Here is a 20943-nt window from a genome sequence, read left to right on the forward strand (position 1 = left end):
CGTCTGTGTGTGTGCACATAACTGTGTGTACACGTCGGTGGGGGCGCACATTACTGTGTACACCTCTGTGTGTGTGCACATCACTGTGTGTGTACACGTCTGTGTGTGTGCACATCAATGTGTGTGCACGTCTGTATGTGTGCACATCACTGTGTGTATCCATTTTGCTGTGCATGCATGACAAAGTGTGCACACGTCCCTTTGTGTATACCCGTTGTGTGCACGTATGTGTCGCTGTCCGTGTGTGCATGCGCATCTCATGCTGTGTGTGTCGCTGTCTGTGTGTGCATGCGCATCTCATGCTGTGTGTGTCGCTGTCTATGTGCGCATGCGCATCTCATGCTGTGTGTGTCGCTGTCTGTGTGCGCATGCACATCTCATGCTGTGTGTGTCGCTGTCTGTGTGTGCATGCGCATCTCATGCTGTGTGTGTCTCTGTCTGTGTGTGCATGCGCATCTCATGCTGTGTGTGTCTCTGTCTGTGTGTGCATGCACATCTCATGCTGTGTGTGTCGCTGTCTATGTGTGCATGCACATCTCATGCTGTGTGTGTCGCTGTCTCTGTGCGCATCTCATGCTGTGTGTGTCGCTGTCTGTGTGCGCATGCGCATCTCATGCTGTGTGTGTCGCTGTCCGTGTGCGCATGTGCATCTCATGCTGTGTGTGTCGCTGTCTGTGTGTGCATGCGCATCTCATGCTATGTGTGTCGCTGTCTGTGTGTGTATGCACATCTCATGCTTTGTGTGTCGCTGTCTGTGTGCGCATGCGCATCTCATGCTGTGTGTGTCGCTGTCTCTGTGCGCATCTCATGCTGTGTGTGTCGCTGTCTCTGTGCGCATGCGCATCTCATGCTGTGTGTGTCGCTGTCTGTGTGTGCATGCGCATCTCATGCTATGTGTGTCGTTGTCTGTGTGCGCATGCGCATCTCATGCTGTGTGTCGCTGTCTGTGTGCGCATGCGCATCTCATGCTGTGTGTGTCGCTGTCTGTGTGTGCATGCGCATCTCATGCTGTGTGTGTCGCTGTCTGTGTGCGCATGCACATCTCATGCTGTGTGTGTGTCGCTGTCCGTGTGTGCATGCGCATCTCATGCTGTGTGTGTCTCTGTCTGTGTGTGCATGCGCATCTCATGCTGTGTGTGTCGCTGTCTGTGTGCGCATGCGCATCTCATGCTGTGTGTGTCGCTGTCTGTGTGTGCATTCGCATCTCATGCTGTGTGTGTCGCTGTCTGTGTGTGCATGTGCATCTCATGCTGTGTGTCGCTGTCTGTGTGCGCATGCGCATCTCATGCGCATCTCATGCTGTGTGTGTCTCTGTCTGTGTGCGCATGCGCATCTCATGCTGTGTGTGTCGCTGTCCGTGTGCGCATGCGCATCTCATGCTGTGTGTGTCGCTGTCTGTGTGTGCATGCGCATCTCATGCTATGTGTGTCGCTGTCTGTGTGTGCATGCACATCTCATGCTGTGTGTGTCGCTGTCTGTGTGTGCATGTGCATCTCATGTTGTGTGTGTCGCTGTCTGTGTGCGCATGCGCATCTCATGCTGTGTGTGTTGCTGTCTGTGTGCGCATGCGCATCTCATGCTGTGTGTCGCTGTCTCTGTGCGCATCTCATGCTGTGTGTCGCTGTCTGTGTGTGCATGCGCACCTCATGCTGTGTGTGTCGCTGTCTCTGTGCGCATCTCATGCTGTGTGTCACTGTCTGTGTGTGCATGCGCATCTCATGCTGTGTGTGTCGCTGTCTGTGTGTGCATGCGCACCTCATGCTGTGTGTCGCTGTCTGTGTGCGCATGCGCATCTCATGCTGTGCGTGTTGCTGTCTGTGTGCGCATGCGCATCTCATGCTGTGTGTGTCGCTGTCTGTGTGTGCATGCGCATCTCATGCTATGTGTGTCGCTGTCTGTGTGTGTATGCACATCTCATGCTTTGTGTGTCGCTGTCTGTGTGTGTATGCACATCTCATGCTGTGTGTGTCGCTGTCTCTGTGCGCATCTCGTGCTGTGTGTGTCGCTGTCTGTGTGCGCATGCGCATCTCATGCTGTGTGTGTCGCTGTCCGTGTGTGCATGCGCATCTCATGCTGTGTGTGTCTCTGTCTGTGTGTGCATGCACATCTCATGCTGTGTGTGTCGCTGTCTGTGTGCGCATGCGCATCTCATGCTGTGTGTGTCGCTGTCTGTGTGTGCATGTGCATCTCATGCTGTGTGTGTCGCTGTCTGTGTGCGCATGCGCATCTCATGCTGTCTGTGTCGCTGTCTGTGTGTGCATGCGCATCTCATGCTGTGTGTGTCGCTGTCTGTGTGTGCATGTGCATCTCATGCTGTGTGTGTCGCTGTCTGTGTGCGCATGCGCATCTCATGCGCATCTCATGCTGTGTGTGTCGCTGTCTGTGTGTGCATGCGCATCTCATGCTATGTGTGTCACTGTCTGTGTGTGCATGCACATCTCATGCTGTGTGTGTCGCTGTCTGTGTGTGCATGTGCATCTCATGCTGTGTGTGTCGCTGTCTGTGTGCGCATGCGCATCTCATGCTGTGTGTGTTGCTGTCTGTGTGCGCATGCGCATCTCATGCAGTGTGTGTCGCTGTCTGTGTGCGCATGCGCATCTCATGCTATGTGTGTCGCTGTCTGTGTGTGCATGCACATCTCATGCTGTGTGTGTCGCTGTCTGTGTGTGCATGTGCATCTCATGCTGTGTGTGTCGCTGTCTGTGTGTGCATGCGCATCTCATGCTGTGTGTGTCGCTGTCTGTGTGTGCATGTGCATCTCATGCTGTGTGTGTCGCTGTCTGTGTGCGCATGCGCATGTCATGCTGTGTGTGTCGCTGTCTGTGTGTGCATGCGCATCTCATGCTGTGTGTGTCGCTGTCCGTGTGCGTATGTGCATCTCAGGCTGTGTGTGTCGCTGTCTGTGTGTGCATGCACATCTCATGCTGTGTGTGTCGCTGTCCGTGTGCGCATGCGCATCTCATGCTGTGTGTGTTGCTGTCCGTGTGCGCATGCGCATCTCATGCTGTGTGTGTCGCTGTCCGTGTGCGCATGCGCATCTCATGCTGTGTGTGTCGCTGTCTGTGTGTGCATGCGCATCTCATGCTGTGTGTGTCGCTGTCTCTGTGCGCATCTCATGCTGTGTGTGTCACTGTCTGTGTGTGCATGCGCACCTCATGCTGTGTGTCGCTGTCTGTGTGCGCATGCGCATCTCATGCTGTGTGTGTTGCTGTCTGTGTGCACATGCGCATCTCATGCTGTGTGTGTCGCTGTCTGTGTGCGCATGCGCATCTCATGCTGTGTGTGTCGCTGTCTGTGTGTGCATGCGCATCTCATGCTGTGTGTGTCGCTGTCTGTGTGCGTATGTGCATCTCAGGCTGTGTGTGTCGCTGTCTGTGTGTGCATGCGCATCTCATGCTGTGTGTGTCGCTGTCTATGTGCGCATGCGCATCTCATGCTGTGTGTGTCTCTGTCTGTGTGTGCATGCACATCTCATGCTGTGTGTGTCGCTGTTTGTGTGCGAATGCGCATCTCATGCTGTGTGTGTTGCTGTCTGTGTGTGCATGCGCATCTCATGCTGTGTGTGTCGCTGTCCGTGTGCGCATGCGCATCTCTTGCTGTGTGTGTCGCTGTCTGTGTGTGCATGCGCATCACATGCTATGTGTGTCGCTGTCTGTGTTTGCATGCGCATCTCATGTTGTGTGTGTCGCTGTCTGTGTTTGCATGCGCATCTCATGCTGTGTGTGTCGCTGTCTGTGTGCGCATGCGCATCTCATGCTGTGTGTGTCGCTGTCTCTGTGCGCATCTCATGCTGTGTGTGTCGCTGTCTGTGTGCGCATGCGCATCTCATGCTGTGTGTGTCGCTGTCTGTGTGCGTATGCGCATCTCATGCTGTGTGTGTCGCTGTCTGTGTGCGCATGCGCATCTCATGCTGTGTGTGTCGCTGTCTGTGTGTGCATGCGCATCTCATGCTGTGTGTGTCGCTGTCTGTGTGCGCATGCGCATCTCATGCTGTGTGTGTCGCTGTCTGTGTGTGCATGTGCATCTCATGCTGTGTGTGTCGCTGTCTGTGTGCGCATGCGCATCTCATGCTGTGTGTGTCGCTGTCTGTGTGTGCATGCGCATCTCATGCTGTGTGTGTCGCTGTCTCTGTGCGCATGCGCATCTCATGCTGTGTGTGTCGCTGTCTGTGTGCGCATGCGCATCTCATGCTGTGTGTGTCGCTGTCTGTGTGTGCATGCGCATCTCATGCTCTGTGTGTCGCTGTCTCCTATCCCCCCCCTCACACTCTTCATGTAGGCCAGTGCCTGCTCCTCTCCCCCCCTCACACTCACTCTCCCCCCTCACACTCACTCTCCCCCCCTCACACGCACTCTCCCCCCACCCTCACACTCTTCATGTAGTCCAGGTCGGCGAATGCCAGTGCCTGCTCCTCTCCCCCCCTCACACTCACTCTCCCCCCCTCACACTCACTCTCCCCCCCCCCCTCACACGCACTCTCCCCCCCAACCTCACTCTCCCCCCCCCCCCTCACACTCACTCTTCATGAAGTCCAGGTCGGCGGATGCCAGCGTCTGCGCCTCGCTCTCGTCGGTTGGGATTAGGTGGTAATGAGACTCCTCGGGATGGGTCATACTCCCGATTCTCCGGCGCTCCGTCAGGCTGTAGCTGCGGTGGGGTGGTTGGCGGTGCGGGGGGCGCCCAGTGTTTATGCTCTCACCTACGGCGGGGCTGCATGTCTCCTCACCCCCATAATGCTCCCTGTGAAAATGGGTGAGGTGTAGGGGCCAAAGGTTAGTGCTGGGGTCAGGCTATAGGCCAAAGGTTAGTTCTCTTTAATAGGGTCAGAGGTCATGGCCAACATAGGGGGTGTAGCTGAGTGATGAGGTGATCAGGTTTAATGGGTTGGAGCTGGGATCAGGGGCGACATGTGTATCCTGTGCCCATCCTGCCCCTCATACGCCCGCCCTGCCCCTCATCCACCCGCCCTGCCCCTCAACCGTCCGCCCTGCCCTCATACGCCCGCCCTGCCCCTCATCCGCCCGCCCTGCCCCTCATACGCCCGCCCTGCCCCTCATCCACCCGCCCTGCCCCTCATCCACCCGCCCTGCCCCTCATACGCTCGCCCTGCCCCTCATCCACCCGCCCTGCCCCTCATACGCTCGCCCTGCCCCTCATCCGCTCGCCCTGCCCCTCATCTGCCCGCCCTGCCCCTCATCCGTCCGCCCTGCCCCACATACGCTCGCCCTGCCCCTCATACGCCCGCCCCGCCCCCCATACGCCCGCCCTGCCCCTCATACGGCCGCCCTGCCCCTCATACGCCCGCCCTGCCCCCCATACGCCCGCCCTGCCCCTCATACGCCCGCCCTGCCCCTCATACGCCCGCCCTGCCCCTCATACGCCCACCCTGCCCCTCATACGCCCACCCTGCCCCTCATCCGTCCGCACTGCCCCTCATCCACCCGCCCTGCCCCTCATACGCCCGCCCTGCCCCACATACGCCCGCCCTGCCCCTTTCCTCTCCTGCATCTCTTACTCTGCTCCGTGTCTCTCGACTCTGCCGTCTGCGGGCGGAACCGGCGCTGACCCAGTATTTTTGCGAGAACCATCCTCCTCCAACAGGAAAAACTGCATTCAAGAAAAGAGACAGTCAGACAGAGGGAAAGAGACAGTCAGACAGAGGGAAAGAGACAGTCAGACAGAGGGAAAGAGACAGTCAGACAGAGGGAAAGAGACAGTCAGACAGAGGGAAAGAGACAGTCAGACAGAGGGAAAGAGACAGTCATAGAGAGACACTCAAAGTGAAAGGGAGAGAGAGGATGGGGGACACACACAGTGACACACACACAGAGACACACACACACACATAGAGACACACTAACACAGAAACACACAGTGACACACATGCACAGACACACACAGAGACACACACAGAGACAAACACATAGAGACACACACACGCGTCCCGTTATTGTAGGAGAATATCTCGTTAGAATAGGATAACGTCCCGTTATTGTAGGAGAATATCTCGTTAGAATAGGATAACGTCCCGTTATTGTAGGAGAATATCTCGTTAGAATAGGATAACGTCCCGTTATTGTAGGAGAATATCTCGTTAGAATATAAGGGTAAAAGGGGACGATAGACAGCACTCTGATGGTGTTAAATATATGCAATTGCAGGGTGCACGGAACAAAAGGGGACCCTTATTCCCCTGTATAGTACTAACAAATCTACGTAAGTACCAGCACTCACTGTCTAATAGCTAAATGATGAAAACAGTTGTAATGCAGAATAAACATTTAATAATAAAATGAACCAGAAATAAATCAAATGTGTTTGCAGAAACCAGTATCACAAATGGGCATGTCACAAAGTGAGGGGTGGGGGGGGAAAGAAGGAAAAGGGGAAAAAACATGAAACATAAGGAATATACACAAAAAAAACGGAGAACGGAAAGTATGCTAGGGGGGCGACGTTTCGAGGGACTACCTCTTCATCTGGCCCATTCCCCCTGGTCCAAAAGGACCGAGAGGTACTTCCCTAAGCCTCCCTTCCCCTATACCTGGTCAAATCAGACACCCCTGAAAATAGATAGCAAACATACAGTGTAAGCTAAATACAGCTAAACAGCTAATAGCAGGGCAGCAAGAATCCACTAATGGTACAGTTAAAGCTGAACACAGCTTGCAAGAAAGCAGCTTGCAAATGAGCACCAAGAGTCCACACAGTCAGTGAAAGGTTAATGAGAAAAATAAATGAAGTGGTCAAACTCTCAGTGGCTCTGCTCCTTCAGCTGCTCGTGTGGAGTACTGTACCATTAGTGGATTCTTGCTGCCCTGCTATTAGCTGTTTAGCTGTATTTAGCTTACACTATATGTTTACTAGCTATTTTCAGGGTTGTCTGATTTGACCAGGTATAGGGGAAGGGAGGCTTAGGGAAGTACCTCTCGGTCCTTTTGGACCAGGGGGAATGGGACAGATGAAGAGGTAGTCCCTCGAAACGTCGCCCCCCTAGCATACTTTCCGTTCTCCGTTTTTTTTTTGTGTATATTCCTTATGTTTCATGTTTTTTCCCCTTTTCCTTCTTTCCCCCCCCCCCACCCCTCACTTTGTGACATGCCCATTTGTGATACTGGTTTCTGCAAACACATTTGATTTATTTCTGGTTCATTTTATTATTAAATGTTTATTCTGCATTACAACTGTTTTCATCATTTAGCTATTAGACAGTGAGTGCTGGTACTTACGTAGATTTGTTTATCCCGTTAGAATAGGATAACGTCCCGTTATTGTAGGAGAATATCTCGTTAGAATAGGAATAACGTCCCGTTATTGTAGGAGAATATCTCGTTAGAATAGGATAACGTCCCGTTATTGTAGGAGAATATCTCGTTAGAATAGGATTAACGTCCGGTTATTGTAGGAGAATATCTCGTTAGAATAGGATAACGTCCCCTTATTGTAGGAGAATATCTCGTTAGAATAGGATAACGTCCCGTTATTGTAGGAGAATATCTTGTTAGAATAGGATTAACGTCCCGTTATTGTAGGAGACTATCTCGTTAGAATAGGATTAACGTCCCGTTATTGGAGGAGAATATATCGTTAGAATAGGATAACGTCCTGTTATTGTAGGAGAATATCTTGTTAGAATAGGATAATGTCCCGTTATTGTAGGAGAATATTTTGTTAGAATAGGATAACGTCCCGTTATTGTAGGAGAATATCTCGTTAGAATAGGATAACATCCCGTTACTGTAGGAGAATATCCCGTTAGAATAGAATTAACGTCCCATTATTGTAGGAGAATATCTCATTAGAATAGGATTAGCGTCCCGTTATTGTAGGAGAATATCACGTTAGAATAGGATAACGTCCCGTTATTGTAGGAGAATATCTCGTTAGAATAGGATTAACGTCCCGTTATTGTAGGAGAATATCTCGTTAGAATAGGATTAACGTCCCATTATTGTAGGAGAACATCTCGTCAGAATAGGATTAACGTCCCATTATTGTAGGAAAACATCTCGTTAGAATAGGATCAACGTCCCGTTTTTGTAGGAGAATATCTCGTCAGAATAGGATTAACGTCCCGTTATTGTAGGAGAATATCTCGTTAGAATAGGATAACGTCCCGTTATTGTAGGAGAATATCTCGTTAGAATAGGATAACGTCCCGTTATTGTGGGAGAACATCTCGTTAGAATATGATAACGTCCCGTTATTGTAGGAGAATATCTCGTTAGAATAGGATTAACGTCCCGTTATTGTAGGAGAATATCTCGTTAGAATAGGATAACGTCCCGTTATTGTAGGAGAATATCTCGTTAGAATAGGATTAACGTCCCGTTATTGTAGGAGAATATCTCGTTAGAATAGGATAACGTCCCGTTATTGTAGGAGAATATCTCGTTAGAATAGGATAACGTCCCGTTATTGTAGGAGAACATCTCGTTAGAATAGGATAACGTCCCGTTATTGTAGGAGAATATCTCGTTAGAATAGGATAACGTCCCGTTATTGTAGGAGAATATCTCGTTAGAATAGGATAACGTCCCGTTATTGTAGGAGAATATCTCGTTAGAATAGGATAACGTTCCGTTATTGTAGGAGAATATCTCGTTAGAATAGGATAACGTCCCGTTATTGTAGGAGAATATCTCGTTAGAATAGGAATAACGTCCCGTTATTGTAGGAGAACATATCGTTAGAATAGGATAACGTCCCGTTATTGTAGGAGAATATCTCGTTAGAATAGGATAACGTCCTGTTATTGTAGGAAAATATCTCGTTAGAATAGGATAATGTCCCGTTATTGTAGGAGACTATCTCGTTAGAATAGGATAACGTCCCGTTATTGTAGGAGAACATCTCGTTAGAATAGGATAACGTCCCGTTATTGTAGGAGAATATCTCGTTAGAATAGGATAACGTCCTGTTATTGTAGGAGAACATCTCGTTAGAATAGGATAACGTCCCGTTATTGTAGGAGAATATCTCGTTAGAATAGGATAACGTCCTGTTATTGTAGGAGAACATCTCGTTAGAATAGGATAACGTCCCGTTATTGTAGGAGAATATCTCGTTAGAATAGGATTAACGTCCCGTTATTGTAGGAGAATATCTCGTTAGAATAGGATAACGTCCCGTTATTGTAGGAGAATATCTCGTTAGAATAGGATAACGTCCCGTTATTGTAGGAGAACATCTCGTTAGAATAGGATAACGTCCCGTTATTGTAGGAGAATATCTCGTTAGAATAGGATAACGTCCCGTTATTGTAGGAGAATATCTCGTTAGAATAGGATAACGTCCCGTTATTGTAGGAGAATATCTCGTTAGAATAGGATAACGTCCCGTTATTGTAGGAGAATATCTCGTTAGAATAGGATAACGTCCCGTTATTGTAGGAGAATATCTCGTTAGAATAGGAATAACGTCCCGTTATTGTAGGAGAACATATCGTTAGAATAGGATTACGTCCCGTTATTGTAGGAGAATATCTCGTTAGAATAGGATAACGTCCTGTTATTGTAGGAAAATATCTCGTTAGAATAGGATAACGTCCCGTTATTGTAGGAGACTATCTCGTTAGAATAGGATAACGTCCCGTTATTGTAGGAGAACATCTCGTTAGAATAGGATAACGTCCCGTTATTGTAGGAGAATATCTCGTTAGAATAGGATAACGTCCTGTTATTGTAGGAGAACATCTCGTTAGAATAGGATAACGTCCCGTTATTGTAGGAGAACGTCTCGTTAGAATAGGATAACGTCCCGTTATTGTAGGAGAATATCTCGTTAGAATAGGATAACGTCCCGTTATTGTAGGAGAATATCTCGTTAGAATAGGATAACGTCCCGTTATTGTAGGAGAATATCTCGTTAGAATAGGATTAACGTCCTGTTATTGTAGGAGAACATCTCGTTAGAATAGGATAACGTCCCGTTATTGTAGGAGAACATCTCGTTAGAATAGGATAACGTCCCGTTATTGTAGGAGAATATCTCGTTAGAATAGGATTAACGTCCTGTTATTGTAGGAGAATATCTCGTTAGAATAGGATAACGTCCCGTTATTGTAGGAGAATGTCTCGTTAGAATAGGATAACGTCCCGTTATTGTAGGATAATATCTCGTTAGAATAGAATAACGTCCCGTTGTTGTGGGAGAATATCTCGTTAGAATAGGATAACGTCCCGTTATTGTAGGAGAGTATCTCGTTAGAATAGGATTACGTCGCGTTATTGTAGGAGAATATCTCGTTAGAATAGGATTAACGTCCCGTTATTGTAGGAGAACATCTCGTTAGAATAGGATAACGTCCCGTTATTGTAGGAGAATATCTCGTTAGAATAGGATAACGTCCCGTTATTGTAGGAGAATATCTCGTTAGAATAGGATTAACGTCCCGTTATTGGAGGAGAATATCTCGTTAGAATAGGATAACGTCCCGTTATTGTAGGAGAATATCTTGTCAGAATAGGATAACGTCCCGTTATTGTAGGAGAACATCTCGTTAGAATAGGATAACGTCCCGTTATTGTAGGAGAATATCTCGTTAGAATAGGATTAACGTCCCGTTATTGTAGGAGAATATCTCGTTAGAATAGGATAACGTCCCGTTATTGTAGGAGAATATCTCGTTAGAATAGGATTAACGTCCCGTTATTGTAGGAGAACATCTCGTTAGAATAGGATTAACGTCCCGTTATTGTAGGAGAATATCTCGTTAGAATAGGATAACGTCCCGTTATTGTAGGAGAATATCTCGTTAGAATAGGATTAATGTCCCGTTATTGTAGGAGAACATCTCGTTAGAATAGGATTAACGTCCCGTTATTGTAGGAGAATATCTCGTTAAAATAGGATAACGTCCCATTATTGTAGGAGAATGTCTCGTTAGAATAGGATAACGTCCCGTTATTGTAGGAGAATATCTCGTTAGAATAGGATAACGCCCCGTTATTGTAGGAGAATATCTCGTTAGAATAGGATAACGTCCCGTTATTGTAGGAGAATATCTCGTTAGAATAGGATAACGTCCCGTTATTGTAGGAGAATATCTCGTTAGAATAGGATTAACGTCCCGTTATTGTAGGAAAATATCTCGTTAGAATAGGATAATGTCCCGTTATTGTAGGAGAATATTTTGTTAGAATAGGATAACGTCCCGTTATTGTAGGAGAATATCTCGTTAGAATAGGATAACGTCCCGTTACTGTAGGAGAATATCCCGTTAGAATAGAATTAACGTCCCATTATTGTAGGAGAATATCTCATTAGAATAGGATTAGCGTCCCGTTATTGTAGGAGAATATCACGTTAGAATAGGATAATGTCCCGTTATTGTAGGAGAATATCTCGTTAGAATAGGATTAACGTCCCGTTATTGTAGGAGAATATCTCGTTAGAATAGGATTAACGTCCCATTATTGTAGGAGAACATCTCGTCAGAATAGGATTAACGTCCCATTATTGTAGGAAAACATCTCGTTAGAATAGGATCAACGTCCCGTTTTTGTAGGAGAATATCTCGTCAGAATAGGATTAACGTCCCGTTATTGTAGGAGAATATCTCGTTAGAATAGGATAACGTCCCGTTATTGTAGGAGAATATCTCGTTAGAATAGGATAACGTCCCGTTATTGTGGGAGAACATCTCGTTAGAATATGATAACGTCCCGTTATTGTAGGAGAATATCTCGTTAGAATAGGATTAACGTCCCGTTATTGTAGGAGAATATCTCGTTAGAATAGGATAACGTCCCGTTATTGTAGGAGAATATCTCGTTAGAATAGGATTAACGTCCCGTTATTGTAGGAGAATATCTCGTTAGAATAGGATAACGTCCCGTTATTGTAGGAGAATATCTCGTTAGAATAGGATAACGTCCCGTTATTGTAGGAGAACATCTCGTTAGAATAGGATAACGTCCCGTTATTGTAGGAGAATATCTCGTTAGAATAGGATAACGTCCCGTTATTGTAGGAGAATATCTCGTTAGAATAGGATAACGTCCCGTTATTGTAGGAGAATATCTCGTTAGAATAGGATAACGTCCCGTTATTGTAGGAGAATATCTCGTTAGAATAGGATAACGTCCCGTTATTGTAGGAGAATATCTCGTTAGAATAGGAATAACGTCCCGTTATTGTAGGAGAACATATCGTTAGAATAGGATTACGTCCCGTTATTGTAGGAGAATATCTCGTTAGAATAGGATAACGTCCTGTTATTGTAGGAAAATATCTCGTTAGAATAGGATAACGTCCCGTTATTGTAGGAGAATATCTCGTTAGAATAGGATAACGTCCCGTTATTGTAGGAGAACATCTCGTTAGAATAGGATAACGTCCCGTTATTGTAGGAGAATATCTCGTTAGAATAGGATAACGTCCTGTTATTGTAGGAGAACATCTCGTTAGAATAGGATAACGTCCCGTTATTGTAGGAGAATATCTCGTTAGAATAGGATTCGTGTCCCGTTATTGTAGGAGAATATCTCGTTAGAATAGGATAACGTCCCGTTATTGTAGGAGAATATCTCGTTAGAATAGGATAACGTCCCGTTATTGTAGGAGAACATCTCGTTAGAATAGGATAACGTCCCGTTATTGTAGGAGAATATCTCGTTAGAATAGGATTAACGTCCTGTTATTGTAGGAGAACATCTCGTTAGAATAGGATAACATCCCGTTATTGTAGGAGAACATCTCGTTAGAATAGGATAACGTCCCGTTATTGTAGGAGAATATCTCGTTAGAATAGGATTAACGTCCTGTTATTGTAGGAGAATATCTCGTTAGAATAGGATAACGTCCCGTTATTGTAGGAGAATGTCTCGTTAGAATAGGATAACGTCCCATTATTGTGGGATAATATCTCGTTAGAATAGGATAACGTCCCGTTATTGTGGGAGAATATCTCGTTAGAATAGGATAACGTCCCGTTATTGTAGGAGAATATCTCGTTAGAATAGGATAACGTCCCGTTATTGTAGGAGAATATCTCGTTAGAATAGGATAACGTCCCGTTATTGTAGGAGAATATCTCGTTGGAATAGGATTACGTCCCGTTATTGTAGGAGAATATCTCGTTAGAATAGGATAACGTCCCGTTATTGTAGGAGAATATCTCGTTAGAATAGGATAACGTCCCGTTATTGTAGGAGAATATCTCGTTAGAATAGGATAACGTCCCGTTATTGTAGGAGAACATCTCGTTAGAATAGGATAACGTCCCGTTATTGTAGGAGAATATCTCGTTAGAATAGGATAACGTCCCGTTATTGTAGGAGAATATCTCGTTAGAATAGGATTAACGTCCTGTTATTGTAGGAGAATATCTCGTTAGAATAGGATAACGTCCCGTTATTGTAGGAGAATGTCTCGTTAGAATAGGATAACGTCCCATTATTGTGGGATAATATCTCGTTAGAATAGGATAACGTCCCGTTATTGTGGGAGAATATCTCGTTACAATAGGATAACGTCCCGTTATTGTAGGAGAACATCTCGTTAGAATAGGATAACGTCCCGTTATTGTAGGAGAATATCTCGTTGGAATAGGATTACGTCCCTTTATTGTAGGAGAATATCTCGTTAGAATAGGATAACGTCCCGTTATTGTAGGAGAATATCTCGTTAGAATAGGATAACGTCCCGTTATTGTAGGAGAATATCTCGTTAGAATAGGATAACGTCCCGTTATTGTAGGAGAACATCTCGTTAGAATAGGATAACGTCCCGTTATTGTAGGAGAATATCTCATTAGAATAGGATAACGTCCCGTTATTGTAGGAGAATATCTCGTTAGGATAACGTCCCGTTATTGTAGGAGAATATCTCGTTAGAATAGGATAACGTCCCGTTATTATCACCGTTTCCTGGTGATATAACGCACAGACGGGCGGTTACCCGCACAGACGGGCGGTTACCCGCACAGACGGGCGGTTACCCGCACAGACGGTCGGTTACCCGCACAGACGGGCGGTTACCCGCACAGACGGGCGGTTACCCGCACAGACGGGCGGTTACCCGCACAGACGGGCGGTTACCCGCACAGACGGGCGGTTACCCGCACAGACGGGCGGTTACCCGCACAGACGGGCGGTTACCCGCACAGACGGGCGGTTACCCGCACAGACGGGTGGTTACCTGCACATCCGTAGTCTCTGCCCCCTCCTCGGGTGTCTTCTCGCCTTCAGTATCCCCGCCTTCCTCTTCCTCCTCATCCCCCTCCTCCTCTCCCTCCTGGATTGTCCCCGGGGGGTCTCCTGGGAGAGACGCTTTCCTCCTCCTCCTCTTCTTCCTCTTGTGTTTCCGACCATCCCACACGGAACGTTCCGGCGGCAAGTGAGACGAGAGAGGGTGGTGAATATGGTGAGAGGACTGGCGATGATCTGAGAGACGGTGAGACGAGAGAGGGTGACAGTCACTCACACTGGCTGGGTACGCCCCCTGCCTCTCACTCACACTGGCTGCGTACACCCCCTGCATGTCACTCACACTGGCTGCGTACACCCCCTGCCTGTCACTCACACTGGCTGCGTACACCCCTTGCATGTCACTCACACTGGCTGCGTACAGCCCCTGCATGTCACTCACACTGGCTGCGTACACCCCCTGCCTGTCACTCACACTGACTGTGTGCACACCCCCTGCATGTCACTCACACTGGCTGTGCGCAACCCCTGCCTCTCACTCACACTGGCTGCGTACACCCCCTGCATGTCAGTCACACTGGCTGGGCACACCCCCTGCCTGTCACTCACACTGGCTGCGTACACCCCCTGCATGTCAGTCACACTGGTTGGGCACACCCCCTGCCTGTCACTCACACTGGCTGTGCACACCCCCTGCATGTCAGTCACACTGGCTGGGCACACCCCCTGCCTGTCACTCACACTGGCTGTGCGCACCCCCTGCCTCTCACTCACACTGGCTGCGTACACCCCCTGCAAGTCAGTCACACTGGCTGCGTACACCCCCTGCCTGTCACTCACACTGGCTGCGTACACCCCCTGCATGTCAGTCACACTGGTTGGGCACACCCCCTGCCTGTCACTCACACTGGCTGTGCACACCCCCTGCATGTCACTCACACTGGCTGTGTGCACCCCCTGCCTGTCACTCACACTGGCTGCGTACACCCCCTGCCTGTCACTCACACTGGCTGCGTACACCCCCTGCCTGTCACTCACACTGGCTGCGTACACCCCCGCCTGTCACTCACACTGGCTGCGTACACCCCCTGCCTGTCACTCACACTGACTGTGTGCACGCCCTGCCTGTCACTCACACTGGCTGTGCACACCCCCTGCATGTCACTCACACTGGCTGTGCACACCCCCGCCTGTCACTCACACTGGCTGCGTACACCCCCTGCCTGTCACTCACACTGGCTGTGCACACCCCCCGCCTGTCACTCACAATGGAAGTCCTGCTCGCTGTAGCTCTTCCCCAGCTCGGTCGGGCTGCGAGGATGTGCGTCCTGCAGGATCTCCTCAAACCGCTCAACCCCCAGCGCCTGGATCACATCCTCATCCTCATAATGCAGGGGGGGTGGGGGGGAGCGGCGTCAGGGGGTGTCTGAGGGAGAGAGAGGGGTAAACTGTGAGGGGAGAGAGGGGAGGATAGAGAGAGAGGGGGGGGAGAGAGGGGGGGAGAGAGGGGGGGGAGAGAGGGGTAAACTGTGAGGGGGAGAGAGGGGGGGGTGAGGGGGATAGAGAGAGAGGGGTAAACTGTGAGGGGGGAGAGGGGGGGATAGAGAGAGGGGGGGATAGAGAGAGAGGGTGGGAAAGAGAGAGGGGGGAAAGAGAAGGGGGGGAGAGAGAGAGGGGGGAGAGAGAGAGGGGGGAGAGAGAGGGGGGGGACGAGAGAGAGAGGGGGGGAGAAAGAGAGGGTGGGGAGAGAGGGGGGGGGAGAGAGAGAAGTTCAGAGATACCTTGTGGAAAAGCTACAAAGTAACTGGCACTACCAAGGATCTCAATCACTACAGATGCCTGCGGAACGTGTGCACAAGGCAAACAAGGCACGCAAAAGCACAATATTACTCTGACAATCTCCTCCAGAATACATCAAACCCAGCTTACACCCGGAAGGTTATCAACAATATATTCCAGCCTCCTAACCATCAACAACCAAGTAATATCACTAAGGGGGATATTACTCTGACAAACCCCACTGACATTGCAAATGCATTCAGTGATTACTTTGTAGGGTGTGCTACTAACTTATTAGCGAAACGCAGCACAAACCCCAAACATGAATCATCCTGGAGTACCCCTATAGTCCCACCCCCCTCCCCAACACTGCCCACAATCACTAAGGGGGATATTACTCTGACATTGCTCTGATATTACTCTGATATTACTCTGACATCACTCTGATATTACTCTGATATTACTCTGACATTACTCTGACATTGCTCTGATATTACTCTGACATCACTCTGATATTACTCTGATATTACTCTGACATTGCTTTGATATTACTCTGACATTACTCTGATATCACTCTGATATTACTCTGACATTACTCTGATATTACTCTGACATTACTCTGATATTACTGGGATATTACTCTGATATTACTCTGATATTACTCTGACATTACTCTGATATTACTCTGATATTACTCTGACATTACTCTGACATTACTCTGATATTACTCTGATATTACTCTGACATTACTCTGATATGACTCTGACATTACTCTGATATTACTCTGATATTACTCTGACATTATTCTGATATTACTGGGATATTACTCTAATTCCGATGCTCACTGAGTGCCGACGCTCATTAATGTCCCGCTCTCCGGCAATCTGGGAGGCCTCTAATTCCGATGTTCACTGACTGCCGACGCTCATTAATGACCCGCTCTCGGCAATCTGGGAGGCCTCTAATTCCGATGCTCACTGACTGCCGACGCTCATTAATGTCCCGCTCTCCGGCAATCTGGGAGGCCTCTAATTCGATGCTCACTGACTGCCGACGCTCATTAATGTCCCGCTCTCCGGCAATCTGGGAGGCCTCTAATTCCGATGCTCACTGACTGCCGACGCTCAGTAATGTCCCGCTCTCCGGCAATCTGGGAGGCCTCTAATTCCGATGCTCACTGACTGCCGACGCTCATTAATGTCCCGCTCTCCGGCAATCTGGGAGGCCTCTAATTCCGATGTTCACTGACTGCCGACGCTCATTAATGTCCCGCTCTCCGGCAATCTGGGGGGCCTCTAATTCCGATGCTCACTGACTGCGACGCTCATTAATGTCCCGCTCTCCGGCAATCTGGAGGCCTCTAATTCCGATGCTCACTGAGTGCCGACGCTCATTAATGTCCCGCTCTCCGGCAATCTGGGAGGCCTCTAATTCCGATGCTCACTGACTGCGACGCTCATTAATGTCCCGCTCTCCGGCAATCTGGGAGGCCTCTAATTCCGATGCTCACTGACTGCCGACGCTCATTAATGACCCGCTCTCCGGCAATCTGGGAGGCCTCTAATTCCGATGCTCACTGACTGCCGACGCTCATTAATGACACGCTCTCCGCCAATCTGGGGGCCTCTAATTCCGATGCTCACTGACTGCCGACGCTCATAATGACCCGCTCTCCGGCAATCTGGGAGGCCTCTAATTCCGATGCTCACTGACTGCCGACGCTCATTAATGACCCGTCTCCGGCAATCTGGGAGGCCTCTAATTCCGATGCTCACTGAGTGCCGACGCTCATTAATGAGCCGCTCTCCGGCAATCTGGGAGGCCTCTAATTCCGATGCTCACTGAGTGCCGACGCTCATTAATGTCCCGCTCTCCGGCAATCTGGGAGGCCTCTAATTCCGATGCTCACTGACTGCCGACGCTCATTAATGACCCGCTCTCCGGCAATCTGGGGGCCTCTAATTCCGATGCTCACTGACTGCCGACGCTCATTAATGACCCGCTCTCCGGCAATCTGGGAGGCCTCTAATTCCGATGCTCACTGACTGGCAATCTGGGAGGCCTCTAATTCCGATGCTCACTGACTGCCGACGCTCATTAATGACCCGCTCTCCGGCAATCTGGGAGGCCTCTAATTCCGATGCTCACTGACTGCCGACGCTCATTAATGACCCGCTCTCCGGCAATCTGGGAGGCCTCTAATTCCGATGCTCACTGACTGCCGACGCTCATTAATGTCCCGCTCTCCGGCAATCTGGGAGGCCTCTAATTCCGATGCTCACTGACTGCCGACGCTCATTAATGTCCCGCTCTCCGGCAATCTGGGAGGCCTCTAATCCGATGCTCACTGACTGCCGACGCTCATTAATGTCCCGCTCTCCGGCAATCTGGGAGGCCTCTAATTCCGATGCTCACTGACTGCCGACGCTCAGTAATGTCCCGCTCTCCGGCAATCTGGGAGGCCTCTAATTCCGATGCTCACTGACTGCCGACGCTCATTAATGTCCCGCTCTCCGGCAATCTGGGAGGCCTCTAATTCCGATGCTCACTGACTGCCGACGCTCATTAATGTCCCGCTCTCCGGCAATCTGGGAGGCCTCTAATTCCGATGTTCACTGACTGCCGACGCTCATTAATGTCCCGCTCTCCGGCAATCTGGGAGGCCTCTAATTCCGATGCTCACTGACTGCCGACGCTCATTAATGACCCGCTCTCCGGCAATCTGGGAGGCCTCTAATTCCGATGCTCACTGACTGCCGACGCTCATTAATGACCCGCTCTCCGCCAATCTGGGAGGCCTCTAATTCCGATGCTCACTGACTGCCGACGCTCATTAATGTCCCGCTCTCCGGCAATCTGGGAGGCCTCTAATTCCGATGCTCACTGACTGCCGACGCTCATTAATGTCCCGCTCTCCGGCAATCTGGGAGGCCTCTAATTCCGATGCTCACTGACTGCCGACGCTCATTAATGTCCCGCTCTCCGGCAATCTGGGAGGCCTCTAATTCCGATGCTCACTGACTGCCGACGCTCATTAATGACCCGTCTCCGGCAATCTGGGAGGCCTCTAATTCCGATGCTCACTGAGTGCCGACGCTCATTAATGTCCCGCTCTCCGGCAATCTGGGAGGCCTCTAATTCCGATGCTCACTGACTGCCGACGCTCATTAATGTCCCGCTCTCCGGCAATCTGGGAGGCCTCTAATTCCGATGCTCACTGACTGCCGACGCTCATTAATGACCCGCTCTCCGGCAATCTGGGAGGCCTCTAATTCCGATGCTCACTGACTGCCGACGCTCATTAATGTCCCGCTCTCCGGCAATCTGGGAGGCCTCTAATTCCGATGCTCACTGACTGCCGACGCTCATTAATGACCCGCTCTCCGGCAATCTGGGAGGCCTCTAATTCCGATGCTCACTGACTGCCGACGCTCATTAATGACCCGTCTCCGGCAATCTGGGAGGCCTCTAATTCCGATGCTCACTGACTGCCGACGCTCATTAATGTCCCGCTCTCCGGCAATCTGGGAGGCCTCTAATTCCGATGCTCACTGACTGCCGACGCTCATTAATGACCCGTATTTGACAGACTTTTCTCTAACACAAAGAGTCTGATCTGGAGGCCAGGAAAAATATTAAAACATTTGAACAAATGAAGTCAGAGAAAGACGCCCCCCCCCCCCGCAGAATGTCTCAGATATCTCCAGATCCGAGCATTTTATAGCAAACTCCCACCCCCCCCCCCATTAACACATTTTGCAAAGCTCTGTATATTAGAATAGCATAAAAATGTATATAGCAAATATATGTATATATCATAAAACATTAATGGAGGTACTTACTGATCATAGTTGCCTTAATATTATTCATTTTTAAACACTGTTAATGCTGATATTTTTTAATTTACACTTACAGATAGATAGTTATTACATATAATTATATTAAGGACTGTAGCAAGTCATCGTTAAGGAGAAACAAAGACAAAAGGAGTATTGGGAAAGTTATATTTCAAACCCTTCTGAATAGTCTTGAACAATTTATGCAAATTTCATTCGCTTAATTTATCTCTTTATTCTGATACCTGTGACCAGAACGGAGATAGTCAGTAGATAACTTGCAAAATATTCGATGTTATTTCCTTATTTGTCATAACAAAACAGTCCATGCATTGTCTTGTAAGTACCTTTTGCAATATGAAACTGTATATGAAACTGTAAGTACCTGTTACAATATGAAACTGTAATTACCTGTTGCAATATGAAACTGTAAGTACCTGTTGCAATATGAAACTGTATGTAACTGTTGCAATATGAAACATTAATCTAAATGGGAACTATGAGCACAACGTGTTTGAACAGAAGTAACAATGTGTCCGTGCTATTAAAGAAAAGAAGAAACATCTAGTTATTAGAAACGCAGATAAGGGTGGCGCTATAGTCATTCAAAACACCAATGACTATAGTAAGGAAGCCCTGAGATTCCAATCTTACACTTCAGTGCGACCCAGCACCCACATTCCCGTCACAGCGGGACCGAGTCCTTGCTTTGGGAAGAATCCTTGTACAAGGCGTTCATGATAACGGGAAGGCCGTCCTGCTCCCTTCTGACCCTGGGCTTCCAATCTTTCCCCATCTCCCAAAGTTCCTCAAGCCTCTGACCTGCCCCCCTGGCAGGCCCATTATATCGAGCTCTGGATCTTTGGGAGATGGGTTATCAAGATACATAGACCGGATTTTGCAACCTTTAGTTTGCCAATTACTGTACCTTCCTATCTAAGGGGCTCCACGGATCTCGTCACTGCCCTGCACGACTCTACTTGGTCTCGCACTTATATTTGGGTTTCTCTTGACGTCACATCACTTTGCACTATTATTAATCACCAGCACGGCATTTCTGCTATACAGTATTTTTTGACACTTTTTATACTTCGCCCAAACAGAACACGTTCATCACAGAATCTGTTTTATTTCTATTAACTCACAATTATTTCTTATTTAACAATCAGTATTATTTA

At 48.5% G+C, this 20943-nt stretch overlaps 1 protein-coding gene across 1 annotated transcript in view; it reads right to left on the reverse strand.

Annotated features, from left to right (window-relative positions):
- The window catches only part of LOC142483597 (anion exchange protein 2-like), a gene marked incomplete at its 3' end in the record, with an annotated part of 167173 nt that overhangs the window by 66098 nt on the left and 80132 nt on the right, over positions 1-20943 (reverse strand). The window contains 4 exon segments of the mRNA XM_075583610.1: positions 4520-4740; positions 5516-5607; positions 14143-14387; positions 15418-15550. Coding sequence (XP_075439725.1) covers positions 4520-4740; positions 5516-5607; positions 14143-14387; positions 15418-15550 — 691 coding nt within the window.

This window comes from Ascaphus truei, unplaced genomic scaffold, assembly GCF_040206685.1.
Source record: "Ascaphus truei isolate aAscTru1 unplaced genomic scaffold, aAscTru1.hap1 HAP1_SCAFFOLD_341, whole genome shotgun sequence".
Taxonomy (NCBI): domain Eukaryota; kingdom Metazoa; phylum Chordata; class Amphibia; order Anura; family Ascaphidae; genus Ascaphus; species Ascaphus truei.